The following is a 23097-nucleotide window of genomic DNA, read 5'->3' on the forward strand; positions in this document are numbered from 1 at the left end:
GTTTTTTGTTTTGTTTTGTCCTTTTTCCCAACAAAGAGAACGATAAACATTTTCTGATCTGGGGAGTGGCCAGAAATGGCCCTCCAGACCTGAAAATGTAATGGGGACCAAAAACAATTTTATGCCCTTGCCTAATTTGCTCCATAAGACGCACAGACGCCCAAGGACAGCGCCTGTTTAGCATGCCATTATTATTATTTTTTTTTTTTTTTTATTTTCCCGCTCTGAATCCTAGGTGCGTCTTATGAAGTGAAAAATACGGTATATCATTTTTGAGATACGGCGACCAGAATTGTACACAGTACTCAAGGTGCGGTCTCACCATGGAGCGATACAGAGGAATGATGACATTTTTTGTTTTATTCACCATTTCCTTCCTAATAATTCCTAACATTGTTTGCTTTTTTGAATGCCACGCACACTGAGCTGACGATTTCAATGTATTATCCATTATGATGCCTAGATCTTTTTGTTTTTGTTTTTTCTAATTGTTATCCTACCAATTTTCTCCTTGGTTGTTACCATTTTAGTTTTTATTCTGACTATTCAGTCACTTGATTTCATTTACTGTATTTTCTTTCTTATGTAATTAATTTTAAAATGTTTGGTTATGTATATTTTTAGTCCTGGTATTACTATGCTATATTTTATTAATTTTATGTTTAAATCTTAATCTGGAATTATGTTTTTATTATATTTTATTATACACCGCTTTGATATTTGCTAAAGAAAGGTAATTAATCAAATTCAATCAACTAAACTAAGAACCTATGTTCCAGCACCCTGTGAGTGTCCAGTGCTCTCCAGTGCTGGGAAATGCAGCCCTTTCCTGAGCAGGGTTACATTTGTAATTGTTGGATCATTTCTTCTTTCAATATATGGCCATTTTTCTTTTGTATTTGTTTGTTACTAAAACAAGACAAACTACTTTCAAAATGCTGGAATCTTTTTCCATTTCTTTTTTAAAGCCATATAAATACTTGCTAGCTGTACTGGGTGAGCACAATCTAGCATAAAGTTCTAATGCATCACAGATTTCTAGATGAATAAACTTAAGTTGATTCTTTTTACATTTCAATATGCATCTGGGTAAGGAGATACCAGATATTCTACCACTGTGTGCAACAAAACATTAATTCTACCTGTATGAATACTGATCACAGAAGGACACAAATTTTAAAAGATGGATGCTGACATATATGTTCCAGCAAAGAAACAATGTCTCAGCAGAGAGAAACAAGATTAGAAAGACTAGCTCAACAATGCTACCCAGTTTTCAGATCAGTTTACGGATAAGCTCCTTTCTAAATAAAAATTAAGCAGCCCTAGGACAGCCAGGGCAGAAACAAAAACTTAATCCCTCAGAGCTGAAAACACAGCCTGTGGACACTGTCCACAGTCACTGCGCAGCAGCAGGATCAGCACTCCCCCCCCCCCATGCAAAAGGGGGAGGTCAGCAATCTGAAATGCAGAGATGACACCATCTGCTCGCTGCAAGACTGAGCTAATGAATATGCACAGAGTTTATGCATAATGTCAGAAAGGGCAAACAAGGAAAAAAAAGGAACGAACACCTGACGTTGTGGTGGCATTAACCCTGTCCCTCCCTGTGTCGAGGAAGCAGAGGACCGGGAGTATCCAGGGAAGCTGGAGAGAGGAAAGCGCTATCGCATATCTGGCTGCTTACCACGAAGCCAGAGATGGCCCCAGAGCTGAGACACGCTTCCTCAGCCCAGCCAGTACAAGGACCAAGGAAGCAAGCTCTTTCCCTCAAGATAGTCCCCAAGATCTCCAGCCAGAGACTGCTCTAGAGGTAAACAGAAGGGAATCTCTCAAAGTTGGGTGAGGCTAGTCAGTTAGTTACTTTTGTTAATACTCTATGCAGGCTAAGGTTTCTAGCACATTTCAGACCACTAATGATGCAGAGCTTTATTTAGTATAAACCGACGCAAAGTAGCAAGAACTTTAGAGACATGTACTGTTTATTTTCTTCTAAATGCTAATCCTGCAAAGTCTGACAAAAGTCTAATTCTGTAGATAAAATGTGATCTTTTCTCAACTATTCAGATTGTAAAGGTATAGGAGGTAGTAGAGAGAATTGTCTCTAGAACTACCGGCCCTGATAGGTGTGGGGAAGGGGGAAAATGATGTGCCCAGTAGCATATCAATAAGCCAAAAAGGAAAATTGGTTTCTATCTGCTAATTTTTGTTCTTGTAGTACCACAGATCAGTCCAGACTCCTGGGTTTTGCATCCCTGCCAGCAGATGGAGACAAAAAGGTTTACTGACACTGTACATAACCTAGTGTGCCTCCTGCAGTCCCTCAGTATTGTCCTGTACCCAAGCTAAAATGACCTTAACACTAAAAATCCTAAATGCAAACTTTCCCAATGAGTAGGGGAATTGGGAGGAGGTGAAAGTGAAGCTGCAGCCCAATGGAAACTCTGAAAACCATGTAAGTAAAGAGCTTTGCAAACCCCCAACTCTGCATTATATGTTACACACCAGTATAAGCAGGTTCCTCCTACAGGTGGGGGTCTGGACTGATCTGTGGTACTACAGGAATGAAAATTAGCAGGTAAGAACCAACTTTCCTTTCCTATTCGTACCCAGATCAGTCCAGACTCAAGGAATGTATCCAAGCTCCCCTAAACAGAGTGGGACCTGGAGAATCCCACTACAGAACACTCTCTCCAAAGCACATGGAAGCTGGACCCCCGACATCGAAGAGATAATGTCTGGCAAAACATGCAGTGACTTCCAAGAAGTCACTTTGCAAATCTCCTGTGGAGACACCAGTTGTGATTCGGAACAAGAGGCTGCCTGAGAACACATCAAGTGAGTCCTTAAGCCAACAGGACAACCCTGAGATATATAAATCAACCCCATCGCCTACTTAAGCCACCTCACAATGGAAGCATTAGAAGCCACTCCACAGAACAATAAGGTGATTGGATCTACGAAAATAAAGTTATTTTCAGATAACCCAAGAAAGCACACCTTATATCCAAGAGTATAAATTCTCTCACATGGGGCATGGAGGTATCCAAATCTGGAAAGGATGGATGTTCCACAGTCTAAGATGGAACGCAAAAACCACCTCTGGTAGAAAGGAAGGCATGGAATGTAATGACACCCCCAAATGCAAAATCTGTTTAAAAAAAAAATAAAAAAAAAATGAAGATAGACACAATAAAGCCTGGAGCTTGAATTTCTCCTGACAGAACAAACAGCTACTAGAAAAACCACCTCGAAAGTCAAGTCCTTCAAAGTTGCCACTTTAATGGTTCAAACAGAGCCACATACATCCCTGTAAGCACCATATTAAGATTCCAAGATGAACAGATCTTTCGACCACAGGAAGCAAATTCGTAGCCCCCCAAAGAAATTGTATAACATATAGATGTGTGAACAAAGGATATCCCTGCACCTTACCCCAGAGACAACCCAAGACCAGAACCTGGACTCTCAGTGAGTTAAAGGCCAGACAGTTGACCAAACCCTCCTGCAGAAAGGCCAAACTATGCAATACAGTAGCCAAAGTAGGTTGCACCGACATGGAAGGTTGCCTAGCTGCAATAAAGTGGTAATAACTGCCTCCGGAAACTCTGGAGTTTTGGAGTTTCAGAAGTGAGCCGCCTGATCTGAAAATATTGAGCCCTGGTGAAGAAGATTTGACAGATGGGAGACCCCAGCGGTCCGCTATGACTATGCTGACCAGATCCACGAACCATGGACGACACAGTCACTCCAAAGCCACCAAATTATGCTGCCTGGATATTTCTCTATATAAAAGAATGTCTTAAGACCATGTCCTCTCCGATGGCTGTAAAAACGAGATGTCTTGGTGTTCTGCCTGGTCGCCATCAAGTCCATATGAGGAAATTACTATGTTCTGACAGCTCCCACTCCCCGGGGGTTTAATTTTCTTTTGACTGTGAAAATCTGCCTGAACACTGTCCACCCCAGTGATGTGAGACACCCCTATTTTTCCAAGTGCTTTTCTGCCCAAAGAATCAACTCCTGGGCCTCTTGAGCCACTGCCCGACTCTTGGTTACACCCTACTTGTTGAGATAGGCCACTGTCCTTGCATCGTCCGATAGGAACAGCATGGGATGACTGGGTAATCTAGGGAGAAAGGCAAGCAATGCATCATACACTGCTCTCATCTTTAACCGAATGAGAGACCATGAAGCCTCTGACTAATGGCCCTGCGCTGACTGATTGTGACATGTTGCTCCCCAATCAGAAAAGCTGGCATTGGTGGCGAGTATCACCCAATTCAGAACTAACAATTCTACACCATGCTCCAGATTGGCCCAAATAAGCCACCACAAAAGACTGTCATTACCTTCCCCTTTGAGAAGAGGGAGATGGGACTCCTCTGATAACAGATTCCAATTGGAGAGAAGAGCCCTCAGAAGAGGCCGCATATGCGCAAATGCCCAATGCACTAGCTCCAATGTCAATGCCATTGAGCCTAGGACTTGTAAGTCCTAGGTTCAATGTCAAAATTGTCCTTGCCACTTCAGCAACATCGCTTCTGTGAGAAATACTCTCCCCTAAATTTTGAACCAAACTCCCAGAAATTCCAGTGTTTGAGAGGAAATAAGATGGCTCTTCACTCGATGCATCACCCAGTCCAAAGACATTAACTGCATCAGTACTTTCTGAACCAATTGCCGACAGAGATCCTCTGATTTCTGAGAAACACTTTAGCTAGCCTGGTATCGAAATGGGCTGCTAAGCACACCAAAGGCTAGGCCAGACCCTAGTTACTCATGCCAGATTTTCCCCGCAAACCCTTGCATGACAAGAGGAACAGCCTGACTTAGTACCTTTGACATCACCTGAAATCAACTAAGCGTCCATATAAGGATGAACTAAAAGGCCTTCCAGAACCAGCCTAACCCAAACAGGAGCCCAAGAAACGGGAACACACTAACAGCCGCATGAAGTGAATGAATCCCTGATGCACCTTCCTGAAGGGAATAAAAATATATGCTTCTTTGAGAATCAGAATAGCCAGAAGCTCTCCCATTTGCGGATGACTGCAACCACCAAGTAGAGGAAATGTGGCACTCACAGAGCCACCTGCACCTCCTCAGACATAGAAAGTCTTCTGCTTTCGGGCCTCGAATTAGATGAAATACAATCCCCTGCCTTGCTCCTCCAGATAGTTGAGGGACAGTGCATGGAGTGCTCATGTAGGCCTCACATTCCTCCCAAGACAATTCTACGACAGCCACATCCAATAAGAATGAGAACTCACTGGTCCCTTGCTATCCTGATTACCACCTCAGAAAAGCGGGCTAACTGCCCAGTCATGCTGCCCTAAGCACCCTTACCCTAAGATGCCATGGGAATCCAGAAAACACAGCAGACACCTGCCTCCAAGAGGAGGATCCTCTGTCTGGCCAATATGGAAGTTCTAATCAATCCTCTCGGATCCACCCAAGTGCTCCCCCCCCACCCCCCCAGCTTCCACCAAACCAAGGCCTGCTTATGAAGGGAAGACTACCAAATTGTGATTTAGAGCCGAAAAGACTTCTGTTCAAAATAGCAAACTTCATATCCCTTGTGGACATATGTATCCGAACAATCAAAGCATCCGCAGTGTACGCTACTCTGGCCTGCACCCTCTCCGACTGTTGCGTATCCACAGATGATGCTGTCTGTGAACCCTGGAGCTATCACACCCTGCGCAGACAGATGCCAGCATGAATCCGCTGCTAACTGCAAGTCGGACACTCCACGCCGAGACCTCGAACATCTTCGGAAGATGGATTCCCACAACTAGTCCCTGGTATTCTTCAGCGCCGCTGACCCTGCCACTGGAATGGTGGTCTTTATAGCCACTAGTGAAACTGATGCATCCTTATTATAAAGGTTGAGCAGTCTAGAACATTCTTTGTAGCAGATAAAGCTTAGCTATGGTCCTGCCAGACTTTCATTCTCAAACAACCCTTTCAAATGGCCAGTCGACAGGACACGTTCTAGATAGGCCATAGGGACCTTCCTAGCTCCAGTTTATTGGGGGATTAAAGGAAGGAGTTCCACCTTCCAGAAGAATTAAGTCTCCCTGAAGACATCTCCATTGGACTTCTGTTGGATTCTGAACCAACAGAGCCTTACAACTACCCTGCCATTTAGGGAAAATCCTGGATTTATCTTGTGTTGAGAACTGTGAGATTGGGTCCACCTATCAGCGGCATCCCTCGTGCCAGAGAGGCGTTGTGCACTACTAGCAAACTCTGCATAAAAAAAAACCTCCCAGGATCAGAGCCCCTTTCTGGTGACCCATTCTTTTCTGGAATCCACCTGTGAGGCTGAACAGACACAGCAAAGTCGGGCTCTCCCCCACATCCTCTAGCAACGTGGGAGCTGCAACTAAGATGGCCACCATTCCCACGCTGCAAAGAATGGAGTCCCTGCTAGCTGTTGCCGCTCTTTAATTCTCTCTCTCAATGCAGTACCTGTGGCCCTGTCCATGCCGCCTAGCACCTATGCCATCGGCAAAGTGCAGACAGCCCTGATGCTTCTCCTACCAGTGTGGCAATGCTCGACACAGACCCCTGAACACCATGACACTTTTGCCGAACATGCATGCTGTTCCTCCCCACACCTATAGCATCTCAACGGCATGCAGGGGAACAGTCCTTCATCGCCACGAAGCCAACACCCGGTCTCCTTCACAGGCAGAGATGCTGATGGAAAAACCCCACCGCTGAGCTCTGCCCCTCCCACCTTGGAATCCCGATGCTGCACAGATTCCTCTAACTAGTTCCTTGTATTTTGGGGTTTTTTCTCTGAAAACAAATAAAGATATATTGAAACCAATACTTTCCTTTGGTGCAGAGGTTTCCGGTTCCAAGACTGCAGGCCGCATATCAGATCAGAAGAGAGCTAGAGCACTGGCTATATCCATCTCCACTCTTTTTGCCAAACTTTAGCGACCAAGCCCAGGACAAACCGCATAAAAGGGATACTTCCCCACTCCACTGGGCTTGCAGTGCAGAACTGCCAGCAGGTTCCACCAATGTCTTGTGGGGGATGAGGGATCTGGACCACCATATGTCTACCCCACGGACCTCCAGACCTAGCTACCAAAAAGGTCACCATCCTTCTGCTCTTCTGCCTCAAACCAGGGGGTATGGCCCCTCCAGATCCTCACAGCACCCTGGAAGGATCCAGAAATTTTCTTGTCTTTCAATCTTTTTTTTTCTCTCCAGACTACAGGTTTTACACCATCTACCATCTGCTGGAGACAGAGAAATACTGAGGGACTGCAGGTGGCACACTAGATTATGTAGTGTCAGAAAAGTGTTCTCTATCTCCATCTGCTGGCAGGGATGCAAAACCCAGGAGTCTGGACTGATCTAAGTATGAACAGAAAAGAGTTTATACATACTGTATGAAGAGTAATGAAGGGATCTATACGGTTTCAAAAGCACTCATTCATACTCACTTCATAATTCTTACATTAGTCCAATAACATATCATAACCCACAAAATATCCATGCTATTATGCTATATGTTATTTGTTTTCATATTGTGTATGTTATGCTGTAAATTGCCCAGAACAGATGTCTGGTAATTGGGCAGATTAGAAAATTACAATAAATAAATAAAATGGGAAAATGTTTAACTTCATTTTATTACTGAAATGAGTTCTCTAAGCAGCTTAAACTTCAAAAAATTACCCTTTATGCCCATTTTCCACCAGCAAATAGCACACATAGCACTGCATATATCGTGTAGCGCTATAGAAATGTGAAGCAGTATTAGTATATATCCCACAAACCTTATGCCACAAATACACATACAAATCCACTTTGAAAATTATCTCACCAAAACTACCCCACACAAAAGTTATACCAGATATGAGATACCACAAAATCTTAATATCACGCTTAGCAGAGATAGGCATTTCTAACACAGCCCTATCATGGTTCTCCTCTTACCTTGACCACAGAAAATATTTAGTCAAACTTGATAAATCCGAATCTATACACATTCCTCTGTCACAAGGCGTACCCCAGGGCTCTTCCCTTTCCTCCACCCTCTTTAACATCTATCTACTCCCTCTTTGCCACCTCCTATCTAAACTAGGACTAAAATTCTTCTTGTACGCTGACGACGTACAAATACTTATCCCCATCCAAAAATCCCTCAACGAAACCCTGCACTTCTGGGAGACATGCCTTGCATCTATCAACGCCCTCCTTTCCAACCTACACCTTGCACTCAATACCTCAAAAACTGAAATCCTTATTATTACTAATCAACCCAGCCTATCCATCCACCAAATGCATCAAAACACTTCACAAAATCTCACGCATCCACCCACTGTCAGAGATCTAGGAGTCTCCTTAGATACACAACTAAACTTCAAATCCCACATCAAATCGCTCCTAAAAGGGGGCTTCTATAAACTCCAAATCCTTAAAAAACTTAAGCCTCTCCTCCACGCACATGACTTCCGTACTGTCATGCAAACCACCATATCAAAACTTGACTATTGCAACTCTCTGCTAATAGGCCTTCCATCCTCCACTATCAAACCCCTCCAAATCTTACAAAACGCCATGGCTCGCATCCTTACAAACTCAAGAAAGACTGATCATATTACTCCCATACTACAAAACCTCCACTGGCTCCCAATCACCTATCGCTCTCAATACAAAACACTCACCATCATACATAACACGCTATACAAAAATAATAATAATTTTTTTTAAGGTTTAATAATTACATCAATATTTTAATTGCATGTTATACATTATTGGATGGTCCACAATCTGTCCAGCCTGTTTTCTGTCAAAACTGTTATATCGATTTTAGTATATGTAATACCTATTAATAATGTCAATGTAAAGCCTGTTGCTAAGTTATTGTTAAATGTAAACCGCGGTGATGTATCTCTTTACGTACTGCGGTATATAAAAACCCTTAAATAAAATAAATAAAAATAAAATAAACTCCCTCCCCGCCGAGCTCCGACTAGAACCATCACTTAATCAATTCAAAAAAGGAATCAAGACCTGGTTATTTAAACAGGCCTATCCCAACGCTTCACAATCCTAGCCTGTGACTCCTCATCACTCATTTCCCTCACCCCTGTACAGTTTCCCCCCCCCGCACTCCTCCCCCCTCCTTACCTTCACCACCCCCCCATCCATTTTGCAGCTTCCTATATACTTTTACCATCTCTCCTTCCCATCGCCACCCCCTGCTCCCTTGTTCAGTTCCACCCCCACCCCGCCTCCCCTGTGCGCTTCACCCCCGCCCTATCCCCTACACTGCCTCCTCTTGTATATAATTAATCTTGGCTAATTTTATTTAATTTTACCTAATTTGGTTATTTATATGTAACCCCGTTGGCTCTACAGCAAAGTTATCTCATCTTCTAACTACCTATCATTGTAATTTCCTTTCTCAGTTGTCTGTAAACAGACATGATGTTTTTTACGAATGCCGGTATATAAAAAGTTATAAATAAAATAAATAAATAAATATGTGGAATGCACAAAGTTTCCTTGAAAATGTCATACAGTTTAATTTTATGAAGTATTAGTTGATTCCTGGTGAAACTCCCTAGAGGCTCCTATTCACTAGGATGTTGAGACCTCACCTGGAGTACTGTGTTCGGTTCTGCAGCCTGTATCTCAAAAAGGATAGAGACAAGACAGAGGCGGTCCAGAGAAGAGTGAACAAAATGGTGTGGGGTCTGTATCGGAAGATTATGAGGAGAGACTGAATGACTGATTAAGTATACACTGAAAGAGAAGAGATGCAGAGGAGATATGATACAGACCTTCAGATACCTGAAAGGTTTAATGATGCATAATCGTCAAAGGAAACAGTAGAACTAGGGATCACAAAATGAAACTCCAGCGGGGACAACTCAGATCCAATGTCCGGAAATATTTCTTCACAGAGAGAGTGGTGAATACCTAGAATGACCTTCTGGAGGAGGTGGTGAGGATGAAAACAGTAAGTGATTTCAAAAGGGAATGTGGTAAACACTGTGGATCCCTAAAGGTTAAAGGTTGGAAATGAAGAAAAGGGTGCAAGGGGTAACCTGCATGGAAAGGCAGTTACTACCTTTAATCTGAAGGCATAGGATTACTACCATGGGCTGCAGAGAGAGGAATAATCCGTAAGAAAAAAAAAAAAAGAAAAGACGTGATAATGCCTTGGTACAGGTCCTTGGTGAGGCCTCACCTGGAGTACTGCATTCAGTACTGGTGCCCATATCTTAAAAAGGATAAAGACAGAATAGAGGTGGGTCCAAAGAACAGCAACCAAAATGGTGAGGAGTCAGCTTTGGAAAACTTATGAAGAGAGGCTGAAGGATCTGAATATGTACACCCTGGAAGAGAGGAGGTGCAGGGGAGATATGATATAGACCCTTCAGATACCTGAACAGTTTTAATAATGCATAATCGTCAAACCTTTTCCCGTTGGAAAGAAATCAATAGAACTGAGAGACATGAAATCAAACTCCAGAGTGGACAACTCAGAACCAATGTCAGGAAATATTTCTTCACCGAGGGTGGTGAATGCATGGATTGCCCTTCCAGGGGAGGTGGTAAAGACAAAAATAGTGAAGGAATTCAAAAGGGCATGGGATAAAAACTGTAGATTCCTAAAGCTAGAGGATGGAAATAAAGAAAATAGCATATGGGGGTAACTTGCAGGTGTGGCAGTTGCTACCCTTAAATAAGCCTTGATACTGTTAATGCAATTTCATCATTGCTCTCTGCTTCAACAGCAGTTGGAAAAGAGGAATTGTATTCAGTCAGCAATCAATCAATGAGGGCCCCAACTTTTACGGTTTGGGGAACAAATAAACATGGCGGTAACTTGCTGATGCAGCTTTTACTACCCTCTCACTAAGCCTGATACTTTTGACGCAGCTCCAACATTGCTCTTTGCTTCCACGGCAAGGGTTAAGGGAAACTGGATTCAAACAGCATCAGAAGGCCCTGATATTTATGGTCTAGGAAACTGATAAGGATGAGTATAACCTGCACAATGCAACAGATACTGGCATAAGCACAAGCTTGCTGGTCAGACTGGGTGGATCATTTGTCCTTTTCTGCCATCATTTCTATGTTTCTATGTAACTAATTAGCCTTTATGCTTTTGGTGCAACTGCAATATTGCTTTCTGCTTCAGTGGCAGGTGGTGGGAAGGGGAACTAGATTCAGATAACAGCCAATGCTGGGCCCAAACTTTTATGGTTTGGGGTACAGATACACAGACAGAAAAAGCACATGACTGCTTTCTGCAGCCAAGACCAAAAGCAAAGCATGCTCAAGCAGCATGTCAGACTGTAAATATTATTATTCTTAACATAAGGCTTGGGAGTAATCAGCACGAAGTGGCAGTTACTATTTTAGGAAACTTGCTGGTCAGACTGGATGGATCATTTGGTCTTTTTCTGCTATCATTACTATGAGATACCTGTGCCAGAAATGGTATTTATTGGTGATGGTTCGGAAGAACAAACAAATCATTGTGAACCTGGATGATATAATAGGACAATTTGACAAACTAAAGAGTAGCAATCACAAGGATCTGGTTTACACCCCAAAGTTCTGCAATTTTATTTTTGAGTTCTTTCAGATCTATTACTAGAAATTTGTAACCTATCATTAAAATCATCTATTGTCCCTGAAGATTGAAGGGTGGCCAATGTGTCACCAGTCTTTAAAAAGCGCTCAAGGGGTGACCTGGGAAACAATAGACCAATGTGCTCAGACACTGATATTCCTCTTCTATCAGGGTCAAACAAGACAAATAGTTGAGAAGCTTGTCAATATGGCTGAGTTCTCTTATAGCAGGCCACAGCTCTTTTACAGTCCAAGGCGTGGAAGTCACCATCACAAGCACACAGCCGTGGGAAGAAAATCGGCAGTACAATGGATTGATTGATGTGGAAAGCAGAGCTCACCTTCAGTAGAAATTCTGAATGTGTATGAAGGAGCAATTTATTGTGAAAAAACTGCATGATAGGCAGGTAGTGTAGTTCACTTACTCTGTGCACATAAGTTACAGCAACAAGGAAGACTACTTTCCATGTGAGGTACTTGAGTGACGCCATGTCTAACGGTTCATCAGTTGTGAGGGAAGTACATTCAGATCCCATGGCACTGGTGGTTTATGCAAATTACTTCAAACCCCTTCATAAATTTCACTACAAGAGAATATATGATAGAATACTATGGCACAGCAGTGCATCTTACTGAAGATATAGCCAGTACAGAATTCGATAAGAGATGCAAGTATTATAGATGGTGCTTAGGTTCACAGTAGAATGTGTCAAAACTGTTCTGGGCATACCATGTGAAATATTGGTTCCATCTATAAGAAATAGTTGCACCTGGTGGAAGGTTTGCAGGCTGAAAGTCTGATTATCCTGCACTCAACATCCATGCTGGGAAGTTGAGGGAAGTTAGATTCAGAAGACACAAGCTGCCATCTTTTTGAATCAGCAGAAGAGGATCAGAACTGAGATGAACTGAAAGATGTAGTGAAAGTCTAACTAGCTACACATAGCAGACTTGTCTGGGCTGTGCTAGAGCCATGAGAATCATGCAGCCATGATTTCAAAGGAGTTTCAGCACTGTCCTCACAATAAGCGGTAGTGGTGGAAAAAGCATACACGAGGAAAGCATCTTGAGCAACTCTGAGATTGTTTGGAATAATGGACCAACACTGGTTGAGCTTCTGGTTTTGTTCCATCGTAAACAGATCAAAGACCCCACAGCTCGAAGAATTTGACATCTGTAGATTGTTTGAGAGACCATTCATGAGGTCAAAACATTCTGTTAAGGTGGTCCGCCAATTCTAGGTACATACGAGGATTGAAGAATTACTTGATGGTCAATAGCTCACTGCCAAATTTCCAGCATCTCTTGACATAACTGCCAGGAGACTCTGCTGCCCTATTTATATAAAACATGGCAACCTGGTTCTTTATTTGAAGAAAGATGCTCTCTCCTTACAGGAGATGTGTGAATGCCCAGAGATCAGTAGGAAAATAAGTCATAGCAGCTGCTCTTCCAGGCCACAAGTCTATAAGCAGCAGTATCATGGAGACTGCATGATAATACATACTCCTAATCCTGCCATAGCTACTCTTCTTTCCTGCATACTCCTGGTTCCCATCTAAATACTTTTTTTTTAAATTTACATAAAAAGCTCTATTCCATTTTTTTTAAATTTGCCTCTTTCCTACAAAGGATAAAGCTGCCAGCACTCCAGCAGCAACAGAATATCTGAGCTATGCTTTCAAGCAAATGTAATGCCATGTTAAGCTGAGCAGAATCCAGGATACAGCTTTTTAATGCAGGACACTTATGAATTCTGCCAGGTCCCCAAAACAAACTGGGACTCTATGAAAAATCTCAGAGTATTTCAGATCACATTTTGGCAGTTTCAAATGGCATTCAAAAATACCTAGGTAACTAGGGAGGGGAAGATTTTGGATCTCAATCTAAGCTTCTGATTTCTCAATCCCATGTCCTTCTATCCAATATTACCAAACCTCAAAGGATGCATGACCCTATTTTTAAACATGAAAAACAACCCACTTGGACTTTCATTTCAACCAAGATAAAGATTTTTGTGATTCTATAAATCTGTAATGTAACTATAGTACAGTAGTTATTCAAATAAAAGGTATTTCCCTTAGAAATGGTGCAACATCTAGGATCTCAAATGAGATTTTTGTAAAAGAAAAAAAAAAAAACTTTCTTAGATTAAGTTAGTTTTAAAACTTGATTCTAGTCAGGACAAAAGGATCAGTTTTCTGTGTATAACCTTAAACAAATGCTCACTTTCATTTTATGAACATTCATATGATTAGTAACTCTTTTTCAAAAGGTGAGGTGATGTTAAATATGTAGCATCCTCATGTGATCTCACTCTAATAGCAGGTGGTGAAATATTGCTAAAACCCTAAAAGGAGAAATAAAAAGTAAGTTATAAACATCCACTTCAACCAATTCTCTGGAAAAAAAATACAGGATAAAAGAAGAAAGTTTATTAATGAAAACAGACTCCTATTAAGCACCCGAGGAAAAAAGTCTGCGGAGTTCAATGCAATTATGTAATTTCTGCAGCTCTCCACTGACTGTAAATAGGTCACTCAATCACCCACTAGGTATCAAACAACAGGGAGGAAGGAGACCAGCCTGGTGACTCAGCATACCTGAGTTTGATTCTGAGGACAAGGCTTCGCTCTCTGGACCGACCTGGCTAGGGGGAGGTATGGGGGATACAGTTTCTGCAATTGTACAAATGGCAACACCTAGTGGCCAGACTTCAGGTCATTATCCCCATGAAATATATTTAGCCAGCTAAAAAGTTATCTGGATAAGTGAGAGGCAGGATGGGGTATTCTGGAGCAGAGCTACACATCAAGTTAGCTTTGCTGGATAAGGGCATATATTCAAGCCTTATCTGGCTACTCAACTAGACTAAAGTTAGCCGGATAAATTTATCTGGCTAATTTGTTCAGTTAAGACAGCAGCTGAATATGGACCCCAAACTCAGTAAGCTAAGGGGAATATAAAAATATGGAGAGAAAACATCGGATAGTTGCAAATGAAGGTTCATGGTGCCATAGCCCGATACAGGCTGGTTCTGACTGAGATGGAAGAACAAGAGCAGGAAAAAAAAACTACAAAAAAAAACCAAAAAAAACAGCAAGAGGGAAGAACCATGTCTTTCTGCAAGGAAGTGTTCATTCATACAGAACAACATCCAAGGCATATGCAGCAGAAAAGCAAACATGGAAACCAGAAAAAAAAATTAAAAAAATTCCTATGACAGCATAAAAATCAAGGTAGTTAACATAAGAATTAGATAATCTTTACTCAAATTGCAAAACAAACGTGTACAAACCCATAAAGCTAAAACAGGCATCAAAACATACAGAAGTCTTTGTGTGCTGTAGAACTGAAGGGATCTAAGCCCTTTTTTGCTACACATGAGCTTACTAAACATACCAAATAGAACAGTAAACAGACAGTACTTTAAAATGACTGAAACTTCTTCGCAGTTTGAGAATACAAAGCATGTAACAGTACAGAACCCTGTACACTGCAGATCTGACCTCACCTGTCTGTGTCTGATCAGCAGCTTCTTCTCGTGGAACTTCTTGGCTCCATCCCCAGGCTTTCTCAGGGTTAAAGGCACACCGTACTTAGCAGCAGGTTTGGTAATTTTCTGAGCAGGGGCTGCAGCCGCCATAATTTGCCCTGGAGCTGGCCGCTTTGCTGCAATAAATAAATAGAGACTAAATCATCATCATTTATGACATGTCTTCCCAGAAGTGTGTTACAGATGGAACAGTTGTTTATAGTACAACATAGTAAATTAAAGTGTAACATTTGCTAAATATAAACATTGATACTACAGATTACAGTAGTTAAAACATCACTCAAATAGGTATATCATATAAATAGTGCAATATAGTTTAAGGGGCTATATACAGAATACTGATTAAAAGAGCCAGGTTTTCACCAATTTTCTGAAGGATAGGAGATCTGGTGAGAGTGATGTGAAGTGGGATAGAGTGCCACAGTGATGGGACTGAAGCTGCAAAGATTGTCTTCTTGGTGTGGAGGATCGTTGTTCTTGGGGATGAAACAACCAGATGTGCTGTGTAAAGGGTGAGTAGGTGTATAAAAAGTAAGATCTCCTGACGTAAGCTGGGGCCAGGCCTTTGAGTATTTTGTAGGCTAGGATTAGGAATTTGAATTTAGTGGTAACTTATGTTCTTCTTATGTGTTGCAGTGTGTAGCAATGTAGGGTTATGATATAATCAGATTTGTCTGTCTTCACTAGCACGTGGACCACAGCGTTCTGTATGAGCAACAGATGGCTGTTTAGTGCATAGGGGATGCAAGCGTAGAGGGAGTTCAATAGTCCAGGCAAGAAATTACCGAACATTGGACAATAGCAAAGGCATTGTGATCCAGAAAGTGGTTGGAGGTGGCTCAAGGCGGGGGGGGGGGGGGGAAGGAAGCTAATTTCGGACACTATTTGGAATTGGGCTTTGGTGGCAAACTGAGTGTCTAGCATAAAGCCTAGGTTCTGTACTTGGAGCTGAAAGTTAGGGTTGTTCCATCAAGGATCACTTTTGGGAGGGGGAGGTGGGCTGGGTCTCCTCCCCCTCCCCCCCAATCCATAGCATCTTTGTTCTGTTTTGATGTAGCCAGATAGCAAATATTTCTTAAGCAGTTGGCAAAGGCTGAGTTTTGATTCACACAGAGTGGAATCAGTAATTGAATATATGTCGATGGCACAAAAATAGTATACAATTTGACAGTGATGGGTTGGCGAACATAAATGGTGAATAATGTAGATGACAAGATGGAACTTTGAGGTACATTGCAGGAGAAAGCATGACGCTTTGAAAGTGCTTCTCCCAGTGCAAAAGACTGGCTGCAATTAGATAGAAATGATGTGAACCAGACCAGGGCCAGATCTGCTACTCCTACGTCACTCAGTCTAGAAGTGAGGAGGTTTCGGTGTCTTGCATGGAAGGTTGCTAAGAGATTCAGGAGTACTAATATTTGTCTGATCCAGGCACAGTCAGAGCTCAATATTTATTATTTACAAAACTGTCTTATTGGAAAGTTTTAGCATATGAAAATAAAAAGCCTTTTACTTGTACATTGTACTAGCATAACAGCCAAATTAACTGGTCAAGCAAGGCCAATAGTGCCAACCATTCACTTACATTAAGTCTACAGGACAGACAAAAAGTTTGTTTTTCTGTGGAAATATATCCTGCTGTCCCAGGAGAAGCCTATCAGCTATAATGTATGGGTGATGTCAACTGATGGCACAGACATGGAGCCAGATCTCAAGAGTTTGAGTATGCACAGGAGTTCCAGTGTACAACACTGGCCCTTGATTCCCTTACAGTCTCTTTCAGAGCTTAATTGAGGCAGTCAACTCTTCAGGGAGGTGGGCACATATTAAGTATGGCTGATTTACCCTGCCTATGGGGAACTGTGTTTACAGGTAAACTTGCTTTCTCTGTCGACAAGCAGGCATAAATCAGCCATAAAATATGGGAGTCCCAAGCTGAAGGTTGCATTGTAAAACAGCTACTGAACAGACAACCTAGACCCCACCAGTGGAGAGTGGACTACAGGGTGAACAGGCTGCACAGAACTGCTTGTTCAAAGTTACTGTCTCTCTAGGACATGCTGTCCAGATAGTAGTAGGACGTACAGGTGTGCATATCATCATGAAGCTCAAATCTCTTGTAGCCATGTGAGCGTCCTGGCTCCTATAGATATTGCCAAAGTTCTGCCCACAGTGTTGCCTCATGCAGAAGAGAGGATGTTTCCCACACTCCTCTGTGGCATGCTTAAATTTTGCTTTACTGGGGTCTTCTGTATTCAAAGGTTTCAACATGCAACTGTGAAAATACTGCACCATAATCCCGGTGCTAACCATAGAACCCTAAATGCTTTCTTTCCAAAGGCTTCCAACGCCTTTGGATCCTTCCCAGGAGGCTTCAACGTAGACTCCACCACCACTGAGCAAATTGGTAGCTGGACTTCCTCAAAACCTGGAACAGCTTGGACTCTGTATTTCAAGTTAATTTTTCATGCTACTGGAAAGCATGACATGGGACCCTGTCAGATTCTCATTTGTAGCTCTTTAAGATTATGCAGGAGACTGTAGAAAATTACAACACAAAAACATCCATTCTCAGGTCCTACTCCTTACTCAGATTTACAGACAATGTCTTTGCCAGCTAGTTAAGAAAGTGACAATAACTGAGATCCTATGAAGGCAATGTAGACTATGGTAAGTTGGGCAGGGGATATGAAGGAATTCCTGCACAGTCTTCTTCACCTTATTACGGTGGGACACTGAGCCAGAACCCCAGTAAAGATTAAGGAGATCAGTGAGATGATTTCTGATTGTCTAAGGAGAGAGAACCAGTAGGAATAGAGTGAACTAAACCCCTCTTCCCCCTCCAAGTCCTGGGGAAGCTTCCTTGAAGGAAAAAAATCAGCTAAGTTAGGAAGCAGATTTACATCCAATGCCAGCAATTCAAGGAGAGGTATGGATCTCCCCAGCACTTTCTAGGGCTCCGCTATGCAAGAAAAGTTCCTCCAGGAAAAGCTCAAACTTCCTTCTCTGGTATTCTGGGCTTAAAGAGACAAAAACAATTCTTCACCAGTTCCATCAGCTGAGTTCCTACTGGATGAAGAACTCTCTGCGTTGGAAGGAGAGGTAACATATCCTCTGACACCTATATGATCTCATCATCACTAGGCAATGCAGAGTACAAGCTCAGGGGTGCCAAAGTTGCAACCTCAGAACCACTGCATTTTGGCACACTTCACACTGGCTGCATTAATGCCAAATCCAGCATCTAGTTCCACATCTCTGGTGGTGGTGGGCCGCTGGTTCTGTCATCGGGCCACCCCCGGTACTCCAGCTTCTGCTCCAGACCTCTGTGTTCTGCGATGGGCTTCTCCGCATGGTCTGCTGAGAGACTCCACCGTTCAGCGCTGCTCCACACCTCTCCATAGGCGTGCGTGCGCTCATCATTGTCACTTATGAAGGGCCTGCAGCAGGAACTTGGCTGCGGCTCCGGATGATGATATTGCCGAAGCTCTGGTACTTAAGGCTGGGCTCGGCTCCTAATAGTCGCCTTTGCAAACTGTCTCCACATTGGTCGTGTACTTCATTTCCTCCTGGTGATTCTCCTGCATTCTTGGTTCCTGATCCCTGCAAGTTCTAGTTCCTGATTTCCTTCGTTCCTGATTCCTAGCCCTTCTTCAGATTGACTTCTTGATCACGACCTCTGCATTGCCTGACTACGCTACTGATCCTCTCCAAGCCCGGACCTCCGCATTGCCTGACTACGCTACTGATCCTCTGCAAGCCTGGACCTCCGCATTGCCTGACTACGCTACTGATCCTCTGCAAGCTCGGAACTCCGCATTGCCTGACTACGCTACTGATCCTCTGCAAGCTCGCACCTCCGCATTGCCCGACTACGCTACTGATCCTCTGCAAGCCCGGACCTCCGCATTGCCTGACCACCCTACTGATCTTCTCGAAGCCCAGACCACTGCTTTGCCTGACTACGCCATTGATCTTCCCCTTGCTCAGACCTCAGGCTTGCCTTGCCACCGCTCCTTGATTGCCACCGGCCCTGACTCCAGATTGCTCTACAACATCTCTTCAGTCTACGTCCTGGACTTAGCCTATTCAGGGTCGGCTTCTTCTTGCTCGGTCGCCCTCTGTCTGACTCTGGTTCTATTGGCCCCCAGGTCTCCGGGGCTCCGCCTTGTCCAGTACAAACTTCCCAGCTTTGCTGTTGCTGCCTCTGGGCTGACTTCTCTACCTTTCCATCGACGACGACATACAGAGGCCCACCTAAGCCCAGCCGGCCCCGGTACCCAAAGGCTCAACCCACAGGGAATGAGGGTTGGTATTGGTGAAGTGCCAGCCGGCCTCTGTCCATCAGCCCACTCCACCTGCCAACGGTGGGGACCCATAGGATCCTTCCTACGGGTAGAGTCAACCCCACCTCAGCCCAAGGGTCTATCTCCAGCCCCACATCATTGACTAGCACCAGCAGAAATATCTTCTATGCTAAGGCTCTACCCTCCAGGGTGGACAGATGCTTGCAAGAAATCTATTGTGATGACATTATCATAGTCTCCCTTTTGAAAGGTAACGTGAAGAAAATGGTTAGGAAAAACTGATAAGAGCACCTGCAAAGTTAAGAGTTTATATCGTATCGGGCATGGACATTGTTTCTCTACGTTTAAGTTGATTCTTAATTAGAATGAAAGTCCCAACTTTTCTATTGAAATCTAGTGGACCTTCATAACACCCCACGGTATATGAGCATCACTGCTCCATTTTCAAACCTCTAAAAGGGTCATCTTTAATCGTTGGTACAAACTAGATTTTATATTCAAGATTATTTTTAAAATTTGTTCTTTGTACTTTTTTCCTCTATCTTTTTTTTTTTTTTATAACCACATGAAGTACATTAAATTTCAGGGTATATCCCTTAAACAGATATCAAAGCACGATTCCAAAGACCAAATAACATTTGAATTCAGGGTACTTCCCTTAGATGGATATCAAAGCACGGTTTGACATGATCACGTTTCGCGTTCCAGCTGCTTCAGGAACCTCTCTGATATCGACTTCCACTATTTCAGGAACTATTCATGTTTCATGGAGCTGTTCTCTCTTTTTTTTTTTTTTTTAATCTTTTTGTCATCCCAACAAGGGCAAAAAAATTGCTTATACCACAAAGCTGGTTTGACAAGAAAAATTCTCTGGTAACTCTTGTGAGTTAATTTACGTCGGGATGACAAAAAGATTAATAAAGTCAAGACTAATTGAACATAAGAGCTGTTTAAAAACAGGGAAAATGGAGGCTCCGTTAGATGCAACAGCATAAATTTTAGAGCAACAGCATAAATTTGAGGACATATGATTAGACAATTTTGGAATTATATTCCTGAAAACTGGTGGGGAGGAGACAGAGTAAAACAATTGCGGCAACATGAACAACAATGGATTTTTCAATTACTCACAGTTTCTCCCTATGGGCTAAATCGAGAAATCGCATGGACTGTTTCTGAATTTAATCAAAATCATCTGTGCATAGTTCTAGGTTGACCACTCATAGATTAGATAATGGGCATGCGTATATAAGCAGGAAGGGAAATATGGCTCAGTAAGGATACTTCTCTGGAGCCGTGAGGACGCAGTAAAATGTTTGTGGATTAGTAAGTTTACCAACTAAGTGAGTATGAAAAGTAAAATCCCAGAGATGTGGCTGTGATAAAGATTTGTCTTTTAGAAATACCGTCAAGATAAAAAAGAAGAACAGTCCCGTGAAACATGAATAGTTCCTGAAATAGTGGAAGTCGATATCAGAGAGGTTCCTGAAGCAGCTGGAATGCGAAACGTGATCATGTCGAATCGTGCTTTGATATCCATCTAAGGGAAGTACCCTGAATTCAAATGTTATTTGGTCTTTGGAATCGTGCTTTGATAAGAGATATACCCTGAAATTGAATGTACTTCATGTGGTTATTAAAAAACAAGGATAAAAAAAGAGAGGAAAAAAGTACAAAGTACAAAAAACAAATTTAAAAATAATCTTGACTATAAAATCTAGTCTGGACCAATGAATAAAGATGACCCCTTCAGCGGTTTGAAAATGGAGCAGTGATGCTCATATACCTTGGGGTGTTATGAAGGTCCACTAGATTTCAATAGAAAAGTTGGGACTTTCATTCTAATTAAGAATCAACTTAAACTTAAAGAACTTTAAAAGTCGACGTTGTGTTAAATATATAATATTGGTATAGTTACTTCAAGAAAGGAGTATTATTTGACATTGTTTAAAAATACCATCTTGGAAGCCCAAACCAGATATAGTCTACACATTTTAAAAAAAAGTAGAAGGAAGGCCAAACAACCGCCGACATGATTAAAAGGCAAGGTGAGAGAGGCTATTCTAGCCAAAAGAACATCTTTTTCATAAAATCTTTTTCCTTTCATCTGAATGAAGGAAACAGGAACTAGTATAAGCACTGGCAAGTCTGGTGCAAAGCAAAGCTAAGAAAGGCAAAGAGAGAATTTGAAATGTTGAGATTACTACCTGATAATCTCCTTTTCCTTAGTGTAGACAGATGGACTCAGAACGAATGGGATAGTATCCGCGTGCTAGCAGTTGGAGACGGATCTGACGTCAGCATGAGGTATATATATCCCCACAGGAAGCGTAGCAACTCAGTAATCTTCCTTGCAAAAGCTGTTATGGATGTGTGTACTGACACTCAGTGAAAAGTGAAAACAGGATTCCCCTGACCGATTGATAGTAGCTGGAGACCGCCAGCATTCACAACCGGAAGGCGTTGACACCTGGTAGAGTGTACGCTCTTATGGAAATAGATGACATGGCTTACCTTGAATCGGTGAAACCCATGTATACAGGCAGCTGCGCGGGATGCTGAGTCCATCTGTCTACACTAAGGAAAAGGAGATTATCAGGTAGTAATCTCAACATTTCCTGGCGTGTAGCCAGATGGACTCAGAACGAATGGGATGTACAAAAGCTTTACTCCCAGCCTGGGCGGTAGGCTGCCTGAGGACCATGTAGTACCGCCCTCGCAAATGCTGAGTCCTCCCTAGCCTGGACATCCAGACGGTAGAACCTGGAAAAGGTATGGAGGGAGGACCATGTCGCCGCTTTACATATTTCTGCAGGCGACAGCATCCTGGATTCCGCCCAGGATGCCGCTTGTGCTCTGGTAGAATGAGCCTTGACCTGTAGAGGCGGAGACTTCCCAGCCTCTACGTAAGCTGCTCTGATAACTTCTTTAATCCAGCGGGCGATGGTGGGCCGCGAGGCCGCTTCACCTTGCTTCCTCCCGCTGTGCAGGACGAACAGATGGTCCGTCTTTCGTAGTTCTTGTGTCACTTCCAGATATCTGGGCAGCCATCTGCCAATGTCGAGATGGCGTAATAAACGCCCTTCTTCAGATTTCTTCAAACCCGCCGTGGTAGGCAAGGATACGGTTTGGTTAAGATGAAACTGTGAAACCACTTTAGGTAGAAAGGAGGGAACCGTACGAAGATGGATAGCCTCAGGAGTGATTCTGAGAAAGGGATCACAGCAGGACAGTGCTTGTAGCTCTGAGATGCGGCGTGCTGAACATACCGCCAATAGGAACACCATCTTCAAGGTTAGAGAACGGAGAGACAGTCCCCGAAGGGGTCTGAAGGTGGATCCCGCGAGGAAATCCAAAACAAGATTGAGGTTCCATAAGGGCACAGGCCACTTTAGTGGCGGACGAATATGCTTGACTCCTTGCAGGAAGCGAGAAACATCTGGGTGCTTGGCGATGGTCTTGCCATCCCTCCTGGGACCATAGCAAGACAGCGCAGCCACCTGAACTTTGATGGAGCTGAGGGAGAGACCCTTCTGAAGTCCATCCTGCAGGAAATCCAACACAATAGGGATTGTGGTCGCATGTAGATTGGTGCCGTGAGTGTCGCACCAT

The 23097-nt window shown here is 43.0% G+C and overlaps 1 protein-coding gene across 1 annotated transcript in view; it reads right to left on the reverse strand.

Moving 5' to 3' along the window:
- NEK1 (NIMA related kinase 1) overlaps nt 1-23097 on the reverse strand; it is a 328757-nt gene that overhangs the window by 238177 nt on the left and 67483 nt on the right. Inside the window, 1 exon segment of the mRNA XM_029573804.1 lies at nt 15137-15294. Coding sequence (XP_029429664.1) covers nt 15137-15294 — 158 coding nt within the window.

Source organism: Rhinatrema bivittatum, chromosome 1 (genome assembly GCF_901001135.1).
Source record: "Rhinatrema bivittatum chromosome 1, aRhiBiv1.1, whole genome shotgun sequence".
In the NCBI taxonomy this organism is placed as follows: Eukaryota; Metazoa; Chordata; class Amphibia; order Gymnophiona; family Rhinatrematidae; genus Rhinatrema; species Rhinatrema bivittatum.